General features: G+C 53.7%; 2 protein-coding genes across 6 annotated transcripts; one reads left to right on the plus strand and one right to left on the minus strand.

Annotated features, from left to right (window-relative positions):
* The first annotated feature begins 1239 nt into the window (after positions 1-1239).
* On the plus strand, positions 1240-9156 carry ZBTB39 (zinc finger and BTB domain containing 39). Of its 3 annotated transcripts, none has more exons than XM_065934853.1 (2): positions 1240-1371; positions 2896-9156. In XM_065934853.1, the coding sequence occupies exon 2, from the start codon at positions 2940-2942 to the stop codon at positions 5058-5060; it is 2121 nt and encodes a 706-aa protein (XP_065790925.1). In that variant the 5' UTR covers positions 1240-1371; positions 2896-2939; the 3' UTR covers positions 5061-9156. The 3 variants fall into 3 exon arrangements, with proteins under 3 accessions (XP_065790925.1, XP_065790926.1, XP_065790927.1); XM_065934854.1 differs by having other exon boundaries at positions 1281-1898; positions 2077-9156; XM_065934855.1 differs by having other exon boundaries at positions 1281-1898.
* Positions 9157-10280: 1124 nt separating this feature from the next.
* On the minus strand, positions 10281-13846 carry GPR182 (G protein-coupled receptor 182). Of its 3 annotated transcripts, XM_065932207.1 has the most exons (3): positions 13694-13846; positions 13155-13317; positions 10281-12619 (listed from the first exon to the last, which is right to left on the minus strand). In XM_065932207.1, the coding sequence occupies exon 3, from the start codon at positions 12601-12603 to the stop codon at positions 11422-11424; it is 1182 nt and encodes a 393-aa protein (XP_065788279.1). In that variant the 5' UTR covers positions 12604-12619; positions 13155-13317; positions 13694-13846; the 3' UTR covers positions 10281-11421. The 3 variants fall into 3 exon arrangements, with proteins under 3 accessions (XP_065788279.1, XP_065788277.1, XP_065788278.1); XM_065932205.1 differs by having other exon boundaries at positions 13155-13846; XM_065932206.1 differs by having other exon boundaries at positions 10281-12732; positions 13155-13846.
* Positions 13847-23144: the final 9298 nt, after the last annotated feature.

Genomic DNA, 23144 nt, shown 5'->3' on the forward strand with positions numbered 1-23144 from the left:
GGCAATGGTGCCCCTGCCTCAAGCTTTGATCACATCTCTCAGTGAAACTCAGGCAAAGTCTCGGTTTGATGACAAATCTTGGGCAGGAACATCTGGGGAGATCTGAAGGGTAGGTGCCGCAGTAAAGGGTGGAAGCAGAGAAATGGAGCTCCAGAAAGAGTCGCAGAAGTGGCGGAGGGAAAACAATTCCCCCTCTACCCTTGGAGCTTCTTGGCTGAGTAAAGAATAAAAGACAGCGTACCAGGAAAAAAAAAAACAGAAGTATAACAATATGTATACTTCCTATTTACATGGGAGATACCCAGGAAAACTAAGACTTTCTTGACATTATCTACCCTTCTCCTCCCGGTTCAGAGACAAATGGACATTTCCCTTATAAATGTAAACAGCTCTTACAAAAGGGTAACCTCTGCTCATTTTTCAGAGCGTCTCCGCTGTCTGCTGCTTCTTAAAAAATAATCCTCATGCCAAAGAAGCATATGTTGGGGTGTCTAGTTCTGCTCCCCCCCAGGATGGACAGGCTGCCCGAAGCAGGCCTGCGCTGCCGAGGTGCAGTGGGATTCTGCGAAGTCCTTCATCTGGCGGCGCGGCTGGAAGGAGGCCCACAGCGGACTTCCAGAGGGTGGTCCGCCGGGAGCCCAGCGCTCATCACCGCTTCCATCATTCAAGCAGGCTTTGTCACGCACCTTTCCTGGGACCCAGAAGCCTGGGTGTCGGGGCGGGCGGGCGGAGACAGCCGTGCGCAGACCCACGCGCCTGCCTTCAGGAAGCGCGCTGCCCAGCGGAGGAGACGAAGGCACAGTGGCACTCTCGCGGCTGCCACACCAGCAGGCGTTCTGAGCGCAAACTTTGGGGCTGTGAGATGTAGGACCGGGGAGGCGACTTAAGCGTAGCCTTGGGGAGGGTTTCTCACTTCTCCAGGCAGCAGGGCGAGGAGGCAGGGGCCCCGCACCTACAGGATCAGTGCTTCAGAGAGGCAGGCCCGGGTGGCGGTGGCGGGGAGGGCCGGGAAGGCCCTGCAAACGCCCGCGGGGCCCGGTGGCGGCGGTCAGAGGAGCGGCCGGGGTCCCCGGCGGCGCGGAGGCCCCGGCCCGCCTGCCGCGCTCCCGGCCCCGCCGTGGGGGGGCGCCGCCTCCTGCCTGGCGGCGGGGCGCGGCGGCCGAGCGGAGGGGGGCGCTGCCTCCTCCGGGACGGCGGGGGGCGCTGCGGGCCGGGCGGCGGGGGCGGCCCGGGCCGGCGCGGCGAGCGGCGCGGCGGATGGAGAGTCTGGCCGCGGCCGGCGGCGCCGCCTCCTCGTCGGGCCGGGCACGGCGGGCCGGGGCCTTTGTGTGAGGCGGCGGCGGCGATGGTGCTCGGGCCCCGCGGAGCCGGGTAAGCGCGGCCAGGCCGAGGGCTGCCCTGGCCGAGGCCCGACCCTCGGCCCGGCCTTTCTCTCGCTCTCGCCGGGCTCCCTCCCGCCCGCTGCGCTCGGCGGGATCCATCCTCCCCCGCCGCGCACCGACCCCCGCCGGCCGCGCCGCCGGTCCCTTCGACCCCCGGCCGGCCTGGCGGCCCGCCGCCCCGCCTCGCCCCCGCCCGAGGTCGCCCGAGGAATCCCCGGCTGTTCGGGGCGGGATCGAGGTGCTCGGCGCCCCCCAGATGGAGTGCCCCGGCCGGACCCAATGCCCTTCCTCCCGAATTCGGCCCTCCAGCAGGGAGACCGCGGCGCCGCGCGGTTGTTGGGGTCCCTCCCGAGAAGTTCCGAAACCGGCCCTCCCACTGCCGCTCGGGCTTCCCGGCGCCCCGACCTGCTGACCGTTGGCGTGTTCCCGCCGGGGCCCCGGAGAGCCTTCGCTGGCACCCAGCAAAGCTCAGAGGCTCCCGGGGCCCCAGGAAAAGTTGGGAGTCAGTCCGCTGTGGTGAGGTGGAGGAAGGGGGCCGTGTTGCACAGCGCGAGTGGTGAGGCAGAAGGAGAGGGCGACGAGTCTGGCTTTTTTCTGGCCTGCAGGACTCAAAAAGGGCGGGGGGGTGGGGGAATGGTACTTTAGGAGTTACCTGTGTAATTGGATAGCTTCTTATTCCAAACCCTATCCCCAGGCATCAGGTAAATCTCTCTGCTCTGGTCAACATAAGCACAGCTCCTGAAAAGGGTAGGGGGAAAAAGACCTGAAGACTGTTTGGTAATTTTAAATACCACACTTGTGTTCTTCTTTACTTTACTTCTCTGGCTTCATGCACAAGCTCCAGGGAATGTGATGGAGCGGTATCTGAATGGCCCTGGGCGAGGAGGCAGGTCGCTTGGATAGGGAAAGATGGGAACTCAAGAAAAAGCAAGTGATTTATTTTAGGGCTTGAAAGAACACAGCAGTGAAAGGAAAGGAAAGGATAAAGCATCCTTATCTTTCCCCCAGTAGCTAATGGGGCTTGATCATTGTGTTCAAGTATGTGTAAGGCATTTGGCCTCGTAAGGGAAGAGAATATACTCAGTAAGATAGGAAAGCTTGTATTCAGGAAGAAATTAGGAAATTGATATGAGAAAAGTTTGAACCAATTGCTCTGGTAATGAAATATAAGAAGGTATCAAGAGGATGCTTTGGACTTGGCTTTAAAGCACTAGCTTCTGTCCAGTCAGGTCTCCAACTTCTCTTTCAGGCCAGTTTATCAGGTTTTTTTTTCAATATTTTTGGATTTTTTTGCTGATCACTTTGTCTTGGGGGATGTGCAGGGAGAAAGGTCACTGTCGCATCACTTGTGCTGTCATTGTCCCCTCCAGCAGAATGGAGCAAGTGTATGTGCATTCACACCTGCTCTCTCCCTGGGGCTTGAAAACATGCATATGGTGGCATTTTGTCCCGCAGAGCTCTTCACCTACAAGGATGTGTTTGGCCATCCACCTTTTCCTTTTGCTATCCGCAGATTAACTGTGCTGATAAAGAGGCAACTTCACAGGAGCTGCTAAGATGGGCATGAGGATCAAACTGCAAAGCACCAACCACCCCAACAACCTGCTGAAAGAACTCAACAAGTGCCGGCTCTCGGAGACCATGTGCGATGTCACCATCGTGGTGGGGAGCCGTTCCTTCCCGGCCCACAAAGCCGTGCTGGCCTGCGCGGCTGGCTACTTCCAGAACCTCTTCCTCAACACTGGGCTTGATGCTGCCAGGACCTACGTGGTGGACTTCATCACCCCTGCCAACTTCGAGAAGATTCTGAGCTTTGTCTACACGTCGGAACTCTTCACGGACCTGATCAACGTTGGGGTCATCTACGAGGTAGCGGAGCGTCTGGGTATGGAGGATCTCCTCCGGGCCTGTCACTCCACCTTTCCTGACCTGGAGAGCACTGCTGTGGCCAAGTCCCTGACCAGCACCAGCGAGAACCACTCTGGTACCCCGAGTTGTAGCTCAGCAGAACACCCCCATCCCCTTGGAGAACTCCGGGGTGGCGGGGAGCATTTTGGTCCTGATAGAAACTATGTGTTACCTAGTGATGCTGGAGGAAGCTATAAAGAGGAGGAGAGAAATGTTACCAGTGACACTAACCACAGCCTGCAGCCCCTGCCACCAAAGTCAGAAGACCACGATGCCCCTGCTCCGTTCACATCCGTCCCCAGCGTGGTGGGCCAGCCAGTCCTGGGCACAGTCAGCACGGGCATGCAAACCAGCACCAGCTCTTGCCAGCCGTACAAAGTCCAGAGCAACGGAGACTTCGGTAAGAACAGCTTCTTCACCCCTGACAGTGCAGTAGACATCACCACTGGGACCAACTCCTGTCTGAGCAACAGCGACCATTCCAAAGACCCAAGCTTTGGGCAGATGGATGAGCTCCAACTGGAGGACCTGGGGGATGATGACTTGCAGTTTGAAGACCCCACCGAGGAGATTGGCACAGCTGAGGAGGTGATTGAGTTGAGTGACGACAGTGAGGATGAGCTAACTTTTGGAGAGAGTGAAAACCGAGAGAATAAGGCCATGCCCTGCCAGGTATGCAAGAAGGTTCTAGAGCCCAACATTCAACTGATCCGACAGCATGCTCGGGACCACGTGGACCTGCTGACTGGCAACTGCAAGGTCTGCGAGACCCATTTCCAGGACCGGAACTCCAGGGTCACCCATGTTCTCTCCCACATCGGGATTTTCCTCTTCTCCTGCGACATGTGTGAAACCAAGTTCTTTACCCAGTGGCAACTGACCCTCCACCGACGGGATGGAATCTTTGAGAACAACACCATCGTCCACCCCAACGACCCCTTGCCTGGGAAGCTGGGTCTCTTTGCAGGGGCGGTCTCTGCAGAGCTGAAATGTGCTGCCTGTGGGAAGGCATTGGCCAAAGATTTCCACGTGGTCCGGGGCCACATCCTTGACCATCTGAACCTGAAGGGCCAGGCCTGCAGCGTCTGTGACCAGCGCCACCTCAACCTCTGCAGCCTCATGTGGCACACACTTGCCCACCTAGGCATCTCTGTCTTCTCTTGCTCCGTGTGTGCAAACAGCTTTGTGGACTGGCATCTCCTGGAGAAGCACATGGCTGTGCACCAGAGCCTGGAAGATGCCCTCTTCCACTGCCACCTGTGCAGCCAGAGCTTCAAGTCGGAGGCTGCCTATCGCTACCACGTCAGCCGGCACAAGTGCTACAGTGGCCTTGACACACGGCCTGGCTTTGGGCTTCAGAACCCAGCGCTCCAGAAGCGGAAGCTGCCAGAGGAGTTCCTGAGTGAGGAGCTGGCGCTGCAGGGTCAACCTGGGAACAGCAAGTATAGCTGCAAGGTGTGCGGCAAAAGGTTTGCCCACACGAGTGAGTTCAACTACCACCGGCGGATCCACACGGGCGAGAAGCCGTACCAGTGCAAGGTGTGCCACAAGTTCTTCCGCGGCCGCTCGACCATCAAGTGCCACCTGAAGACGCACGCGGGGGCGCTCATGTACCGCTGCACGGTCTGCGGCCACTACAGCTCCACGCTCAACCTCATGAGCAAGCACGTCGGCGTGCACAAAGGCAGCCTCCCCCCTGACTTCACCATCGAGCAGACCTTCATGTACATCATCCATTCCAAAGAAGCGGACAAGAACCCGGACAGCTGACTGGGTCCCCGCAGAGCCCCGGGAGCTCCCAGGCAGCAGCCAGGACATTGGTTTCCTGGTGGCTGTTGGTCCTGCCCCACCTGAAGTTACAGTTACGCCTTGCTAGGAATTCTGTTCTGTCCTGTGTTTAAAGAAGACAAAAGAATATATAGCACATGAACACTAACTGTTTCTGAGAAGCAGCGGCCCTGTCGTGCTTACCTCCTTACCTGTTCTTGTCCGTGGAGGGCTGTGTCTTTGATTCTTTGGAGGCTGGTTTTGGGATCTCATCAGGCAGTTGGTGTCGGCTAGATTCCCTTCCCCAGTCTCTTGAGTTTTAGTTTACTGATAGGTTTTATGCTGCTAAGAATCCAACCAACAGCCTCACTGAACAGGAGGTGGAGAGAGGTTTTCACTGTGGGTATTGCCGGACCTCCAACCGGGACAGCCAGCTAGGAGAGAGATTTTGGGAATGTGGTCATTCAGAAAAGACGAGGCAGCTCCCCCTTGGGTGCTGGTCCCAGCCCTCAGCGGGGCACGCTGTCAGGGATGAGGGGCCTGCTTGTTCCAGGGCTCGAATCTGCTGATTGGACGGTAAAATCTCTTGGCAGCTAGATCCAAACCGGGGACAAAGCTTTCTGTTTAGGTCTGAAAGCTTTGGGATGAATCCTTGCCAGGCGCTAAGAGGTGTCCTGCAGTGCTGCCGAAAGCAGCAGCCTGGGACGGACAGGAAGGGAGGTTTCTCTTTTCCCCTCAATTCCAAAGAAATGTGATCTTATGGAGTGGTGGCCCAGGATGTCAGGCCTTCCCTGTGGGCAAAAAAGACAGGGAGCTACTCTGATGTAGTCATCACTTGTCTGGCTGCCTCCCTCGACCCTGAGTTTCCTGGTGGAAGGGTGGGGATGTCTCTGAAGCAGCAGCCTTGCCTTAATTTGCATCCAGTCTCCCACCGAGAAGTGTGTTTGGCCTGCAGTGTAGGCGGGAAGACCCCGTGAGGGGGAGGGTGGACTGTGAGCCCTTCAGGATTAAAGGGACCCAGGTAGCTGGATGTGCTTTCCGTCTGCCCCAGTCAGGGAACCTGTTTACTCTGCTAACTGGGCCAGAGTTTGGCAGCTTTGGCGCTTTGACCTGCTGGATTTATCCTGGTCTGTCATTGCATGGCCGCCAGAGGGAGCTCTTGGCCGGCAGCTGGTTCAGGCCCTCTCCAGGTGACTGGGTAATGGATCTGCCAGTCGGGGCTGCTGGTTGACTGTTCTTAGTTGCCTTTTGAGGGGATCTTGCCCAAAGAAGGCTTGAGGGAGAGAGCCCTCGGATCTCGCATCTCACAAGGTGGCACCTCCGAAGCCGATACTACCTCCCTGCTCGGGCGAGCTCTGGGGGTCTCTGCCTCGGCCCTGCCCCGGCCCTCGTGGGACTCAGCAGCACCCCGGGCTGTTTTACAAGCAAGTAGTTTTAATTAACTCACAAAGCCTTTTTGGACATTAATATTTATTTATTTTTGTTTTTGTATACATATTACCCAGCATCTCTGTTGGCTAAGAGACTTCAGGAAAATGAGCTTCTCCCCAGCAAGTAGCCATATTCCAGGGGACAGTCCTGGCCAGATATTTGGGGAACAGGGGCTTGAACTAGGGGAGAACAGGTCAAAGCCTTTAAACAAGCAAATGCGTTTCTCTCCAGATAAGTCTCTTGCAGCATAAACCCAGGGAGCCCTTTAGGAAATGGATGTAAATTCTAGAAAGTTGTCTTGTTAAATCCCTGGACCTTTTATCCCCTTTCCATCCTGTGGTTGAGTCGGTTGGGGACTGGATTGAGGGGATAAGATCACATGAAGGCCCTGTTTGCATATTTTCTCATTCTTCCTGAAGTTGGGAAGTTATAGTAACACATGAAAGTGAACCGAAGCCCTGTCTCTTTTGGACTTGCCCCCGGATCTCCCCCCAGCCCTAATTGATAAAGCCTCGGAGTTTTGTGTGCATGGCTTGCCAGTGAGGTGACCATTACTTGAAGGGACTTGCCCAGTGGCCAGCTTTCACTGTCAGAATCCAATGAGTTAAATGTTCCCTTGGGACATTCTCGTTAGAAAGCAGTGCTGAGACTTTTCATCCCTGACTGACTGCTTCCTTTCTTCGCATTAGTCCTTTAAGAAGGGAAGTGTGTAAAAGACCACAGTCAACGATCTTCTCAGCTTTTCAAGCCTGAGTGGTTTCTCCCAGATTGTGGGTGAGGACTGAGTTTTGAATGGCCAGATTTGAGAGTGGGCCTACTCCCTGGAAGCCAGCTGGGTAGCAGAGAATGGATCAGTGTGCTGGAGAAACCCTTTTCCTTAACAGAGGGTTATCACTGATGCTGGGTAGTCTGTATACTTAACCTGAAACTGTGAAGTTTTCCCTTTTTGCCAGTAAACCAAAAAGCAAATCCTTGAAACTTTACCCCTAAAACACTAAATAAAAGACTGCACCCCCTGATCCTCCTGAGGCCAAGTGGTTGACCAGGGTGACGTGGTTGGCTGCAGTCAGACATGTAGCAGGGTCAGTAGCTCATGAGGCTCATTGACCAAACACTCCCCCGCGTGTCCCCCTTATTCACATCTCAGCCCTTCCTCTGTTTGGAGTCATGTTTGCTTCCTCTGCCACCAGCCACTCTTTTCCGCACTGTTTTACTTGAAACACTATATTGTGGCAAAGGGCACTCTAGGATACCTAGTGGAAGGTATTAATTTTATTCTGATTTAAAATATTTTCAATTGTCTGTTCATTGGGTTGTGTTGCCCTCTCTGCCCTGGAGCCCAGTTTAGCACTGTCTTCTGCTGTATTGTTCCAAGGTTCATTCTGTTTGATCCTTGAATATCTTTTCTTTTTCATCCCCCACCTCTTTTTCTTGTTCAGTACTCAGGACTGGCTACATAATTTATTATAGAGCCGTTTGTTGAAAAACTATTAAGAATTTTGTGGCAACTAGAGCATTAAAGCAAACACAAGGCCATTCTCACCTTTTTTCCTAAGGGGAAGGATGATACTCTGATGTTCTCGTGTTAGTCGCTCAGTCGTTCTGACCCTTTGCGACCCCGTGGATTGTAGCCCACCAGGCTCCTCTGTCCATGAAATTCTCCAGGCAAGGATACTGGGTTGGGTAGCCATTCCCATCTCAAGGGGATCTTCCTAACCCAGGGATCCAACCCAGGTCTCCTGCGTTGCAGGCAGATTCTTTACCATCTGAGCCGCCAGGGAAGCCCCTGTTATCCTAATGCCCCACTGTGAACAGCTGCCGCGGCCAGAGGAAGGGGTCAGCGTCGGGGCGCTCCTCTGCCCGGCCGTGACTCACTGATGCTGCGGGGCCTGTCGGGAAGCTCTGAAGTTTCAGACTCCGCGGAGTCTCTGGTTCATGGCTAGTTGGGAAGAAAGGAGGTGGGGGTGGGGGTCAGGAAATAGGTGACAATCCCTTTTGGCCTGCTTCTGGTCTAGGGGCACCCTCTTGTCTCTAGGAGACCTCTGAGTTGAACGGCCGCCCCGGCAGGTTTGCCGCTGGTGGATATTCGTCTTCTGCCCACCCGCTGTGCCCCATCACCGCCCCGCCCGCCCCGGCCCCCAGACTGTTCAACTTTGGAAGTGAATTCACACTGCTTTACATACAGACATGATTTTGTTGGCATGGACGTGGGCTGTGTGCAGAAATCTGCCCATTTGGGAATCCCCATGTGTCCTTTTCCCTAAATCCTGCACCAACTAAAGCAGGAAGCAGGGCACACTGCGTTCGTTTCAATGTGCTTACCCATGGTAAACTTAATATCCCGATGAAAATGCAGCTTCTACTTTGGATGTTTCTTTAACACCTTTCCCCTGTCCAGTCCACCCTCCCCTGCCACCTCTACTAGCTACATCTCTTATGAAACTGAGAAGAGTTGTTGACATTTAACTCCTTCCATTAAATTAATAAGTACTGACCTCCTAATATTTAAGTGTTTACTATCTATTGCTGTAAAGTTTTGTACATTTTGTAAACTTCTTTTCTCAAATAGTAGATGTCTAAAATCGTTGTACATCTGATTCTTTTATATTCCATTGTTCAGCACAAAGTGTGGTTTTTATTTAGAATAAAAAAAAAAGGAAATTTGAAACGGTAGTTCTTTTCCTATTTACTGTGGTCTGCTCATCCCTCCCAGTTCAGAGTATCTGGGCCATCATCCTCTCAGTAGCAATATTCTGCTCAGCGGATGCCAGAGTTCTTTCAGGTAGCACATTTCCTTTCCTGTAGCTGGAATTCCCCGGGGTTGACTTGATCTGTTTTTAGCGGAAAATTAACTCGATGACCCAACCTTTTCAGAGGGACCATCTCTAAGGGGGGCTCTTCTGTTGGCCCAGAGGGTTGGTCATAAATTGTCCTGCTGGTGTCATTCACCATGACCTGGTGTGTCGGAATGGAGAGAGGCAGATTCAGAGAGGGGGCGGAGGTTTGGTGACCAACGTCCCCCTACAGAGAGGAGACAGGCCTCTAGAGTTAGGACGTGACACGGTCCCCTTGGTCTCAGGGCACACTGGTGGGACCCGGCCCCCATCAGCCCTCAGCACACAGCCAGGGGCCTTGCTGCCATCAGCCCCTTGCTTGCTTCTCGGGGCCGAGGAAGTACCTGTGTTATCAGAGTGATCACTGGTTGCCGAAGTGGAATCTGTGAGAAAAGATGTTGAGCAAGTGGCCTCAGGTAACCTAGAATGTAACAGATGTAGATCTGGGTTTCCTTGAGGGAACTTCTGGAGCCTGATTTGGGGACGGCAGTGATAAGGGCATTGGATCTGGGCTGGGTTTTTATGTGGGCTCGGGGGAGGAAAGTATAATGCGTTCTTTGCATTGTTAGGTTCCCAGACTCCCCTAGTTGAAGAAGGCTCCAGCCCTGTGCCACCGGGCAGCAGTTTTTAGCATGGGACCCTTTAAATAAAAAGGCCCTTTTCCAGGTTTGGGTCCAGTGAGCAGAGGGAGTTAAATGGACTTCCCTTGGTGCTCCTGACAGATGGGTTCCTCCAGCGCTGGGGCACATGTTTAATGCATCTGGTGAATCTGCTTACTGCATCTCAGATTTCCAAGAGCAGAGGGGGAGGCCCTGCAGGTCAGTGAGGAGCCGTTCCAAATTAAACATTCCAGACATAACTGAGCACTTGAGCAGGACAGAAGGTCCCAGTGATTGTGTCCACAAGCCCCTCAATTCACGGGCAGAGTGCAGAGGCGGATGGCTCGGGACTGGTGGGCTGGGGCCTTCTCTGAGGCTTTACTTCAGTCAGAACGCTTCGTGGACAAGGTCCCGGTTCCCCGAACTGGTATACAGAGCCCTTTCCAGAAGACCTCCACGTTCGCAAGAGGACTTCCGATCCTGTCTACAGGACAAGTGTGAATACAAGTTTCTGGACAGGAAGGTTATGAGGGGACTTAGCCAGGAAGAAAGCAGGCTGAGGGTGAAAGCTGGCTTAGGAGCCTCCAGGCCTCTGCCCTGTGACGGGACCGGAGGGTTTCCGCTTCCCATCCCCCGCAGGGGCAGGACTGAGGGTCCGAGCCCCCCGGGAGCGCCTGCTGCAGCCCACCCTGAAGTCTGCTCCCAGAGGGGTTGTCCCTCGATACTTTCCTGGGATCCAGAGAGAGCGGGAGGGACTGGGGGCAGAAGTCTGGAAACGTGCTAGACCCAGAGCTGGGGGCAGAGGGGCATGGACTTCGGGACAGCTCCGCTGCTTGTGGGGGCAGGGGACCAGGGTGGAGCGTGTCAGCAGGCCCTTTCCTGAACGGCGGGGGAGGAGAGTCCGCCCAGCGGCCGGCTGCCGGGTGCCGGGTGCCTGTCTCAGACCTCGGCCTCACCCGCCCCCGCGGTCCCCACCCGCTCCACTTATCATTGCACTGAGGATGCACTGCTGGGAAACAGCCTGCTGAGGCCTCCTGGCTCCTTGGCCTCTGGCCTCCTGTCCCTGCCGCCTGCGTGATGTGCTGGGAGGTCAACCAGCGCACAAACAAACGCAGAAAAGGAAGGCTGTGTGCGGTTCCTGTGGAGCTCACTCTTTCCGGCCGGGGTGGTTTTTGCTGAGCATCTCTTTGGCCTCAGCTCCATTCCCAATCCCAGGTTGCAGTGCAGACTTGTTCAGAGATTCAGAGTCGTGTCTCTATTCTTTATTTCACCTTTTCCCCTGCGCCTCTCCCGTCGGCACAAGGATGGTTTCAAACAGTACAACGCCAAGGGTCTGCTGTCTTCCCCTGCCTGCCTCCCTCCCCATCCCCACCTCGGTATTTGAAGACAAACTCAGCATCGGCCCGAGTGCTCTGACCCTCTCCCGCCCCCCACCCCCTCCCGAGATCTCTCACCCACTTCCAGCTCTCTCCTTCACTGCTGGAGGACGCAGGCTCGCCCTCAGCTGGCGGGAGACGGAGGGGCGGAGGCGGGCGGGGTAGGTGCCGCCTGGAAGCTCAGGCTGGGGTGGCGGTGGGGGCGGGCTGCAGGGGGCGGGCTGCCCTCCTTGGTGATGATGATGGAGTGCTGCGTGGAGGAGGAGGAGGCGGCGGAGGAGGCCTGTCTGCCCTCGCTGGCCCGGGCCTTGGGGAGGTAGCGGACCACGGCGTGGAGCAGCCGGCCGCGGAAGCCGGGGCTGAGGAAGTTGTAGAGGATGGGGTTGAGCACGCAGTGGAGCATGGAGAAGCAGTCGATGACGTCGTAGAAGAAGTAGAGCAGGCGGGCCAGGTGGCAGTGCAGGGAGATGTGCGCGCCGTGCAGCGTGAGCAGCAGCAGCGTCAGGTGGTAGGGCAGCCAGCAGACCACGAAGACGGCCACGTAGGCGCCCAGCAGCACGCAGTGGCGCCGGGCCTCGGGCTGCGCGGCCTGCCGCAGCCGGCGCGCCGCCAGCACGTTGAAGACGGCGATGAGCGGCAGCGGCAGCAGGAAGCCCAGGACGGTGGTGGAGAGGGCCACCGCCACGGCCCAGGCGCTGTACGTCTCAAACGGCGCCATGAAGAGGCACATGGGCTCGAAGCTCTCCACCAGCCGGATGTGCGCCACCTCGGGCAGCGGGATGAGGGCCGCGAGGACCCAGACCGCGGCGCACACGGCGCGGCGCGCGCGCTGCCGGCGGCGCTGCCCGGGGGCGGCGGCGCGCGCGAGCGTCAGGTAGCGGTCCACGCTCAGGCACGCCAGGAGGAAGACGCTGCTGTACATGTTGGCGTAGTAGAAGTAGTGGGCGAAGCGGCAGGAGAAGCTGCCCCAGAGCCAGGTGTAGTCCAGCGTGACCTCCAGCATCCACACGGGCAGGGACAGGACGATGCCCAGGTCGGCGATGGCCATGTTCAGGACGTAGAGGCGCAGCGGCCCCGCGCCGGCCGGGCCCCGCCAGTTGGCGCAGATCACCAGGAGGTTCTCCACCAGCCCGACCACGAAGATGGCCAGGTAGGTCACGAAGAGGGCGACGCGCTTGGTGTCCTCGTTGAGCTCCACGTGGCACTCGGGCAGGGTGTGGTTGAAGAAGTGCAGCAGCTCCGACCAGTTGTAGATCTCGCCCAGGTCCCTGCCGGGCGCCAGGCTGGGCCCCGGGGTGGCCGACATGAGGGCTGGCGAGTGCCTGATGGGGAGAAGGGACGGCTGGAGCAGCGAGCGAGGGAGCCTCGACGCAGCCTCGCGGCCCCAAGGTCACAGGCCCCGGGGGCCGGGAGGGTTTGGGGGAAGATCCCGAGTCTGAAGAGGAAGAAAGGGAAGTCTAACATTCGAACCGTGAATAAATAGCACACAACTCACTGCTGGCTGGGACCCACGAACAGAAATATTCTGTTAAGGGGTCTCCGTGGTGGGAGAGGCCAGAGCCCAACCGCTTTCTTCCCGGCGACCAGTCCCCGAGGTGGGCTCCATCTCCGCTTCTCTCCTGGAGCTTCACTGCTTGGCCCTTTTGTGCGGGCCTTCCTTGGGGGCTCCTGCTTTGTCTTGCTATTTGGGCCTTGCATGTGGGACACACACACACACAAACCCACCCACCCACCCACACACACACATACGCGCGCACACCCCTCCGCTTCATCCCTGGGGACATCTGTGGGTCATGCAGGAAAACCAATCACCTCCAGACCCCACGCCCTGCTTCCCTGAGAGCGGGCGACCCTCACCTGAGCTTCCCCGTGGAGAACGCCTCCGGTCGGGGAGGGCCGGTGGGTCTGGGCCGGTGGGGAGCGGCAGGGAGGCTGGAGGGACTGTGGCCGCGGAGCTGGCTCTGCTGCAGGTTTCAGGGCCGCCCTTCTCATCCGGGAAGCAGTATCACTGGCTGAGGCTCTGTGGGAGAGGGTCGGGGTTTTTCCTGCCTTCTCCCAATCCAGTTAGAGGGGAAGTCACAGCAAAAGTTCCAGTGTGGCGGTGACAGGGAGGAGTCAGGCTGCAAACATTAAAATCCAGACTCCTGTGGCTGGGTGAACTTAACCTCTTTAAGCCTCAGTGCTCTCCTCTGCAGAATGGGACAACAGTCGTAGCTACTAATAAGGGTGCTTGTGAGAATTAAACGAGCCATCACAGTGACATGCTAAAGCTTTGTTTAGGTATATATTTTTCACTGATAAACTGGATTGGAATCCCACTCTCCCCTGTCTGTCTTGACTTCTACTGAAATAGAACTGGATGGGGGTAGGAGGGCTAAAGTAAATCCGAAAATTACCCCGATGCAGTCACTCGGGCCCTTCTGCTGAATGGCCAGCCTGCCGTTCCCCCAGCCTTCATCCTGTGATCTGAGGGGAGACCCTGGAGGGAGAGGCCAGACCGAACGGGGAGGAGACTGTGCTGAGCTCCAGGGAGACTCCGGATGGGGAGGGGAGCTGAGCAGCATTCTCCAGCCCCCAGGCTCCATACTGCTCCAGCCAAGTGTGGGGGAGAGAGAGAGAAGAGGAGACACCTGGCTTCTTTCTCCCTCCAAGCCGAGGGGAAGGCGCGGAGCCCCGGCGGGTCTGTGTTCTTGGTGAGCATCTTGTGGCAGCTGAGCTTTTTCATCTCAGTTAGTCATTTGATCCCCCAGGAACCCCTGTGGGGAGGGAGCATGGGCTTCCTTATCTAGAGACGTTGCCTGTCTCACAGAAGCCACACAGCGGCATTGCCGTGAGAACGGAGCCCACGCTTTGTGGGGCCCGGGGTGTTTTGGCTAGAGGGGATTGGACATACAGAAATTAATCCAGGTGAAATCCCTATGACAGTATTAATATTTTAAAGCTTATGATTCAGTGGCATTAAGTATTCACATTGTTGTGCAACCACTGCCTCTATGTAATTCCAAAATATTTTCATCACCCCAGAAGAAAGTTTTGTCACATCCGTGAAGCCTGCACTCCCAAGTCTGCCCTCTCTTGAGTCCTGGCGCCCACTGTTCTGCTTTCTCTCTGGTTTGACGTGTTGTGCCCAGTTGCTCCGTTGTATCCGACTCTTTGTGACCCCATGGACTGCAGCCCACCAGGCTCCTCTGTCCGTGGAATTTTCCAGGCAAGAATTTTGGAGTGGGTTGCCATTTCCTCCTCTAGGGGATCTTCCTGACCCAGGGATTGAACCCACATCTCCTGTGTCTCCTGCACTGGCAGGCAGGTTCTTTACCACTGTTGGGTCATGTAGTAGTTTTATTCCTAGTTTTTAAAAATAACCTCCATACCATTTTTCATAGTGGCTATATCAGTTTGCATTCCCACCAACAGTGCAAGAAGGTTCCCTTTTCTCTACATCCTCTCCAACGTTTATTGTTTGTAGATTTTTTAATGATGGTTTTCTGACCAGTGTGAGGTGATACCTCATTGTAGTTTTGATTTGCATTTCTCTAATAATGAGTGATGTTGACCATTTTCCCATGTATTTATTGGCCATCTGTGTATTCACATGTACTTAATGCCACCATCACCACCAACCATCTCCATGGAAAAGGATATTTTAAATCTTTCAGTTTTCTTACAGCTTTCTCTAGAAAAACTGTTTCTCTACTCACGACACTTCTGACACGAAATGTGTAGTTTCCCCCCCAACACCAACTGGTTTTCCAACTCTCCAGACATCGACTGGCTATTCTGTAATTTAATTAAATTCTGACACCAACCGCCTGGAGTTAGTGTCAAACTCCACAGGTTTAAGGGCTCACAAGATTGCCCTTACTTCAGTTGCAAGCAGTGGGGTCCTCTAGGTACCCACACTTCTATCCAATGTGACTACAAAGTTAGGGGGTCCCACAACCACCCTCCTGCCAGTTTTCATAATTTGGTGGAATGACTCACAAAACTCAGGAAAATATTTACTTGTGTTTACTGTTTTATTGTAAAGGCTATAAATGAAGAGCCAGAAAAAGAGGTACACAGGGTGAGGTCTGTCCCCATGGAGCTGAAATACACCACCCTCTTGGCACATGGATGTGTTGCTCTCTAAACGGGAAGCTCTCTGAACCCCATAGTTTAGGAATTTTTATGGAGGCATCATCACATAGACATGACTGATTAGCAATTTAGCCTCCAACACCATTCTTCTCTCCAGAGGATGGTGGGAGTGAGGCTGAAAGTTCTAAGCTTCTAATCAAGGCTTGGTCTTTCTGGTGGGCACCCCCATCCTGAAGCCATTCAGGAGCTGGCCAGGAGTCACCTCATTAGAACAAAGACATTCCTATCACCCAGGAATTTCCAAGGAATCTGGGAATTCTGTGTAAGATGCTCTTATCACTCAGGAAATTACAAAGGTTTTAGGAGCTCTGTGTGAGGAACTGGACGCAGAGAAAAAAAATATATTTCTTTTTTTCTTTTTAATTTCAGAGTTTTATTGTATTGCACTAAAGGAACAGCTGGATGGTTATACAATGTTCTTTCATTCAGTTTTGAAAATCTAAAGTACTTACAAATTCTTAAGAATACCTTTGTCACCAGATTATAACATTAAGTATAGTAACCAATTTCTTAATAAGTCTCACAAATTAAAACACATTTAAAATAGCTTTAAATGCATTCTTCACAAGCAAATCAGCATATATTTTTGTATCATGTTCACTTATACTTAAGAATTAAAGCAAGTATAATACTCTGGTGGAAATATGAGAAAATCTCTAATTCATGCAGTATACAGGGATAGTATTTCAAGTCCAAGGGGAAAAAAAGATCCCACTCTTTTTTTTTTAATGCATCCATATATAATCACCTATGTGATAAAGAAACCCATGAAGTTTCCCATAGGTCAGATACATATTTTCAGCTCATCAGAAGCACCTGATATCTACAGCTAATTTATAATTAAATGGCATTTCAATAAAACCAAAATGAGCCGTCAGTTCAGTTCACTCGCTCAGTCGTGTCTGACTCTTTGCGACCCCATGAATCGCAGCACACCAGGCCTCCCTGTCCATCACCAACTCCCGGAGTTTACTCAAACTCATGTCCTTTGAGTCGGTGATGCCATCCAGCCATCTCATCTTCTGTCATCCCCATCTCCTCCCAGCATGCCCCCAATCCCTCCTAGCATCAGCGTCTTTTTCAATGAGTCAACTCTTCGCATGAGGTGGCCAAAGTATTGGAGTTTCAGCTTCAGCATCAGTACTTCCAATGAACACCCAGGACTGATCTCCTTTAGGATGGACTGGTATAAGCGCCTATAAACAAAAGCTTCCAATGGACTAAGGACAGTCAATAATTAATGCAATCATTCAAGGGATTATGGCTGTTCCTTAAGGAGGGCAAGTTCCAACCTGTCAACACCAGAGGCATCATTTTATATTAATTTATATGTAATTCCATTTAAATTCTTTATCCAAGTATAACATATGAAAACAGTCTTTCCAAAAGCAAAAAAATGTGGAAACATTTAAAAACTAAGGAATCATTTTTTAAAGTAACTGATCAGATTCCATAGGCCACTCTTGGAAACAGGATCTTGCTGGATAGAATCCATTCGTTGGTGGTTTTTTGCATGCACTTAACTGGACCAATTCTTCTGAGCGTTGTTCTAAGAGCTCACCAAAACATAGACCATGCCACATAGGTAGTAAAAAAAAGGTTAGAAGATAAAAAGCTAATTTGCACCATCCTTCTTTCTGACAATATGCTAGAATATCTGCATTCATGATGGTTGTAGGATCATAGAGTCCTGGTCCACTCATCACTGGTCTACTCATATACTTCCAAATATGATATGCCAAGAGGGGCATATTGAGACCCAGTGTAAGCCACTCTGCTACATAAAGAAACAAGACACAGAATAAAGCATGCAAAAAAAAAAAAAGTGAGCATGAATGGGGTCCTCTGGAAGGACAAGAGGGTTTGGGGTATTACGCTGGTCTATAGGATTCTTGTAATCAGTCTTCCTCTCATCCAATGCTGTGAACGCGGAGGTGAGCAGCAGCGCCAGCCAGCACACAGCGGAAGGCCGGCAACGTGAATGCAGCGGCCTGGGAGAAGGGAGGCCGCGCACGGCCCTCTGGGTAAAACCACTCACTCCCTGCGGCCACGCGGCATACCCCCGCCGCCGCCGCCAAAGTATGTATTTGCTGCTGTGTTACACCTCCACGCACATATCAGATCCCTCCCAGGTCCGGAAATCCGTCACGATGAGCGTGACGATGTAAAACGTGGCGTTTGGGGGCTTCCCTGGTGCTCAGGAAAGAACCCGCCTGCCGCCAAGGCGGGAACGTGGGTTCGATCCCTGGTCTCTCGAGATCCCACTTGCCGTGGAGCAACTAAGCCCAAGCACCGCAACTACTGAGCCTGTGCTTCTCGAGCCGCGAACCGCAGCTGCTGGACCGCGGGTGTCCTAGAGCCCGGCCTCCGCAGCAAGGCCAGCCGCCGCCGTGAGGTCTGCACCGCAACTGGAGAGTAGGTCCCTCTCTCTGCAACCAGAGAAAAGCCGGAGAAGGAACGAAGACCCAGCACAGCCAAAAATAAATAAATAAATAAGTGCGTTCTCTCCACCATGTCCGACTCTCTGTGGCCCCATAGACTAGCCCTCCAGGCTCCTCTGTGCATGGAATTTTCCAAGCAAGAACCCTGGAACGGATTGCTATTTCCTACTCCAGGGGTTCTTCCCGACTCAGGGACCGAACCCGAGTCTCTGTGTCTCCTGCATTAGCAACTAGATTCTTTACCACTGCAACCACCTGGGAAGCAATAAGTAATAAGTAAATTATTTTTCAAAAGGCAGAGAGGCAGAAAATGATTAAAAAGCAGATAAAGTGTGGTGTGTGTGTGTGTGTGTGTGTGTGTGTGTGTGTGTGTGTATTTGCCATGTGTTGTGGCTTGTGCTATCTTTGTTTCCTGACCAGGGATCAAACCCAGGCTCTGGCAGTGAAAGTGCCCAGTTCTAACCACTGAACTGCCGGGAAAATCCCTAGTATGAGGTTTACTTTTATTTTTCAGACAGTTCTACTCTCCCTGTTTAGGATCTCAGTTTCTATCCTATGGGCTACCTCTTTTCAGTAGGGAACCTTCTGAGAATTTTCACTTCCTTCTCGGTGCCTTTGACCCACACAGATGGAGGCTTCACTGGACTGAACACCCTCCAGAAAGACCTTTATTTAGTTCTGGCTTCTGTGCTGTCCACGTGGACCACACATTTTGATCCGTGGTCGTTTCCTTTCCTCTCAAGATCGCCTGTTAGTGGCTCACTCCCAGGTCTCTGATCTTCCGTCAAGGACCTCTTCCCTCCCACAAGCAGACATCACCCCTTGGTTCCTCACCTCCACCTGCTCCCCAGCCGCCTCCCCCATCCCCATCACCCAAGTGTGTTCATTTCAGCAGGAGGAAATGCTGGTGCTTCCTTCTGGCAGAGGCCCAGAGGGAAAGCTGCTCCCTCAGGAAGGAACAAGCGATGGCTCTGCAGTTTTCTTGTGGGTGTTTTTCTTAGGAGCGAGGAGGCAGCTGGAAAGACAGACTGGAAGGGAGGGGAGGAGGGAGGGGCAGGAGCCCAGGCTTCTCTCCGGGCTGGGCAGGAGGAGGGGGCGGCACACAGCTTTGCTCCAAGCAGTAAGAGCAGCAGCAGCCGAACAATTCCTGGAAATTTACTCTTTCCTCTCTATCTCCTCCCAACCGCCTCCCTCCCCTCCCCCCCTTTTTCAAAAATATATAGACAAGACATTGTAATCAACAGTCAGAAAGGAAGGAAGGTACCAGGAAGCAGTTATTGGGAGGCACAGATAAAGGCCTGCAGCTTCCCAGGGTCGGGAGGGGGCCAGGGGCAAGTGCGAGCTGTCCCAGGAATTGCCTTGCTTCCCCGGGCTGTGTGGCCCAGGACCCTGCATCGTGTGCGAGGGCAGGTGGATTGTGGACAGGTCAAGGCAGAGGAGTTTGGCAACAACTGCACTTCCTTCCCCAACCTGAGCTTCCTGAAGGTCAGAGTGCAGAAGGCAAGACCCAGCTTGGAAGTTGCTCTGCCTGCCTGCAGTGGCTTCCCCATGCCAGGGAGGCAGCCTTGTCAGATCAGGGGCTCCCCAGGCTCCCCAATGATGGGTGTGGTCCAGCGACCGGATCCTGGCTCTGCGCAGTTCTTCCTGCTCCCTCACTCATTCTGGAGATGGTAGAGAGAACCCTAGCTTGGGGACCAGACCGAGCTTTGACACCTTGTCCCACCAGTAAGTAGCTGTGTGACTTTGGGCAAGTCACTTTATCTTCCTGAGCCTACATTTTTATGTATAAAATGAAGATGACGGTGCTTCCTTGCAGGATTATTGTATGAGATACATAACATTGTATATGTAAAGCGTCTGGCATAAGCATGCCCCCTTTTCCAATTCTTGGAAAAACCCCTTTTTAATGGAATTGACCAAGATCCTCTCCACGTTCCCACCAACACTATCCATTTTCTCCCCCTCTGAATTGGCTCAACCGGGGAAGGAAATGGCAACTCACTCCAGTATTCTTGCCTGGAGAATCCCGTGGACGGAGGAGCCTGGTGGGCTGCTGTCCACAGGGTCGCACAGAGTTGGACACGACTGAAGCGACTTAGCATGCATGCGTGCATTGGAGAAGGACATGGCAACCCACTTCAGTATTCTTGCCTGGAGAATCCCGTGGACAGAGGAGCCTGGTGGGCTGCCGTCTATGGGGTCGCACAGAGTCAGACACGACTGAAGCGACTTAGCAGCAGCAGCAAATTGGCTCAACACCACCGTCCTCTTCTATTTAGTTGCCCTACGACAGTGTGTTTCTTACACAGAAGGTCAAGAGCCCTCAGTGCCATAGGCTCGCCAAAGAAGAGTTGTAGTAACAGTTACAGCTCACAGCTGCTGCCTTTTCATTTGCCAGTTGCAACCACTTCATTTAATCCTCACAACTTAAAGAGGTGGGTTCTGTGTAGACACACGGAGGCAAAGATAGATAAAACAACTTGCTTGAGTCACGCTGCTAGTCGTTCAGTAAACTCTTACTATAAGGATTTTTGAGCTGGATGCTGGCACCTAATGGCTTTAGATGGTCTGTGAACTCAGTGAAAAGTATGTACAAAACCCTGTCTGTTGTGTGAAGTCATTTTTATGAGACTGGAGCCTTCCTTGGATGTTCAAAGGGGTCCATGATGTCCAGAAGGTTAACAATGACCACCCTAGAAGAGCTTCTCATGGATGAAGGCTAGGATAAAAAACAGTGGTGTAGGGCCGACGCTTCCAAGGAGGGGACTCAGCCTTGGGAGTTCTGGGACATTTCCTGAGTCGGGGAGAAGCCCCCTTTATGGAGGCTGAGAGAAGAGTGGTTTAATCTGTGGAAGGACGTGAGAAAGGGGAAGTGAGTTGCCTTTGCTCCCAGCCCTTATCCTTTCACAAGATGAAGGACAGCCGTTTCCTCTCGTGGTTTCCCAAGAAAATGTGTGTGGGGGTATGCACGTTAGTCTAAGGAAGAAGAAGCTTGGAGAGACAGACAGAGACCAGCAGGGCCCCGGGTACCATATCTCCAGGGAAACCAGCCCCGCCCAGCAGCCTCCTGGAAAGCCTCAGCATTCCCCTCCTTCACTTGTCCATCCTGCCCCTTGCTTCTTTTCCTCCCTCAGATTCACCCACCTCCTGACCCGAAGCACCTTCCCGGGGTCTCTGTAGGTGTTCTGACAATCCCTGGCTGATGGCATATTTATTCAGTTTCTGTTAACTTGTGTGTATGTGTTCGTTGTTCAGTCCTGTCTGACTCTTTGAGACCCCATGGATTGTAACCTGCCAGGCTCCTCTGTCCATGGAATTCTCCAGGCAAGAATACTGGAGTGGGTAGCCATTCCCTTCTCCAGGGGTCTTCCCAACCTAGGGATCCAACCCAGGTCTCCCACATTGCAGGTAGATTCTTAACCATCTGAGCCACCAGGCAAGCCCCCTAGTAACTCATTTTGAGCACCTGATGTGTGCTGGACAGAAATTCCCCTCAAATTCCCCGGTGCTTCCTGAGACCTGACCTTCCTAAAGTTTCACGCTTCTGAAGAATGTCTTACATATGTCGTCTTACATAAGGATGCTCAGACTCCTAGAGAGCTGCAGTGGAGAGGTATCGCTGAGGCCTTCTGCATCCCCTCCTTTATAATAAACATGAGGGAGATGGAGGCTTTGGGGGATTTCATCTCCTCAGACAAGGTCAGAAATGCAGGGGGAAAAGGAGAGAGGAAGAGGATGTTGCAGTAAAGGTTCATTCATTTCCGTCAGATGCCAAGCACTGCCAGGTTCTGGAAATAGATGATGAGCCTCAGCCCTTGCTCTCCGGGGCTCCGAGGCAGCAGTTCTCTAGCACCCAGGACAAGCACAGTCCCCGTAGGTTCAGGAACACTAGGCCGTTGCTTTGGGCTTCACCTGGAACTATTTGATGCCTGTCATTTCTCTTCCCCCAAAGGCTGTTGTAGCTCGAGGGGAAAGATGTTCAAGAGGTTTGGCCCAACTCCAGGAATCCTCTCCAGAAGTCAGGGAATGGTGGACTGGTTGGGACTCTGGTTTCTGCCAGGACTTCCTGAAACACAAACCACCCATGCATGCTTCTTGTAGGGTTACAACTTGGGGGCCAGTCACTGTGGAGGGAGAACTACATCGGAAAGAAGTCTTTCTCCTCAGAGACCCTGGGAGCCACAGCATGCCTCACCGGCCTCCTGAGGGTGCTGGCTTTGCCCCTGAGGGGTGGAACAGGCCCCGTTGGGGACTGGAACAGGGACTGCAGCCCCATCCATCAGAGGCTGCAGGGGTGCCAGGACGGAGGCTCCCCTCTCACCAGCCCCGTTCCTGGATGGTATCCTCGCCCCCACGGAGAAAGCCGCTCCAGGCCCAGCTGCTCTGGGGTCCAGTCTCAGGCCCTTCCTCCCGTCTCCGGAGCGGGCAGCACGCTCCTCCGCACCGTCACCCTCACACAAAGTGAACTAGTTACTTTCCAATGATTGGGCTCTGCAGCCCTCTCTGCTTGGGGGAAACCAGCATTCCAGTTAATGATGTCACGGTTCAAATCAGTCTCTTCTCAGTGTCTTCGTGGTCTGGGTTCTGTGTGTGTCGCCGGGCAGGGCAGGGTTTGAGCACCGAAGGGGGAGGCCAGCAGCGCCGGGCACCCAGAGCAGCCGGCAGGGCGTCTGCACACAGTGAAAGGGGAACGCCTGTTCCAGAGCTCTCTGTGACCTCCCAGCATCTGGGAGAGTCTCACCATCGCCCGTGTCCCCTCTTCCCCTTCGTGGCCCCTTTCTTTGCCTCAGACACCCCCACTGCTCTTCTGAACACCTTCTGGTCCAGGAAACCAGGTGAGACCTTATTCCCTTTGCCGTCTCCCTCTAATCCTGGAGAGGCTGGGGGACTTTCAGGAGGGACTTCTGGGAGCTGAGCCAGAGAGGAAACCAGGTCAGAGGCTGAGCCAGCTGCCCAAGGTCACGCAGCTAGTTGGCAGCAGAACTGGGTTCGGACCCACGTGTGTCTTCCCTTATAAGGTGTATTCCCTTGTAAGAATCTCCACTAGATCTGGGAGACCCAGGTCATAGACTTCAGTACGAAAAAGGAAAGAATTTAGCTGTGAATCATGAAGCCTGGATGTAAGGGTTCTACTCTGTGGGGTAAGGGTGGGGGTGGAGAGTGGAGAGGTGGGCCAAGGGAACAGGGAGGACTAGGGAAGTGAGGTTGGGGAAAGTACTGTCATCCTTAAGGGTTTGTGTTTAAAATGCAGTGGCATCTATTAGAAATG

This window comes from Muntiacus reevesi, chromosome 4 (assembly GCF_963930625.1).
Source record: "Muntiacus reevesi chromosome 4, mMunRee1.1, whole genome shotgun sequence".
Lineage (NCBI taxonomy): Eukaryota > Metazoa > Chordata > Mammalia > Artiodactyla > Cervidae > Muntiacus > Muntiacus reevesi.

Excerpts from the sequence above, each read along its gene's own strand:
- GPR182 (XM_065932207.1), bottom strand. The coding sequence starts at position 12,603 with ATGTCGGCCACCCCGGGGCCCAGCCTGGCGCCCGGCAGGGACCTGGGC.
- ZBTB39 (XM_065934853.1), top strand. The coding sequence starts at position 2,940 with ATGGGCATGAGGATCAAACTGCAAAGCACCAACCACCCCAACAACCTG.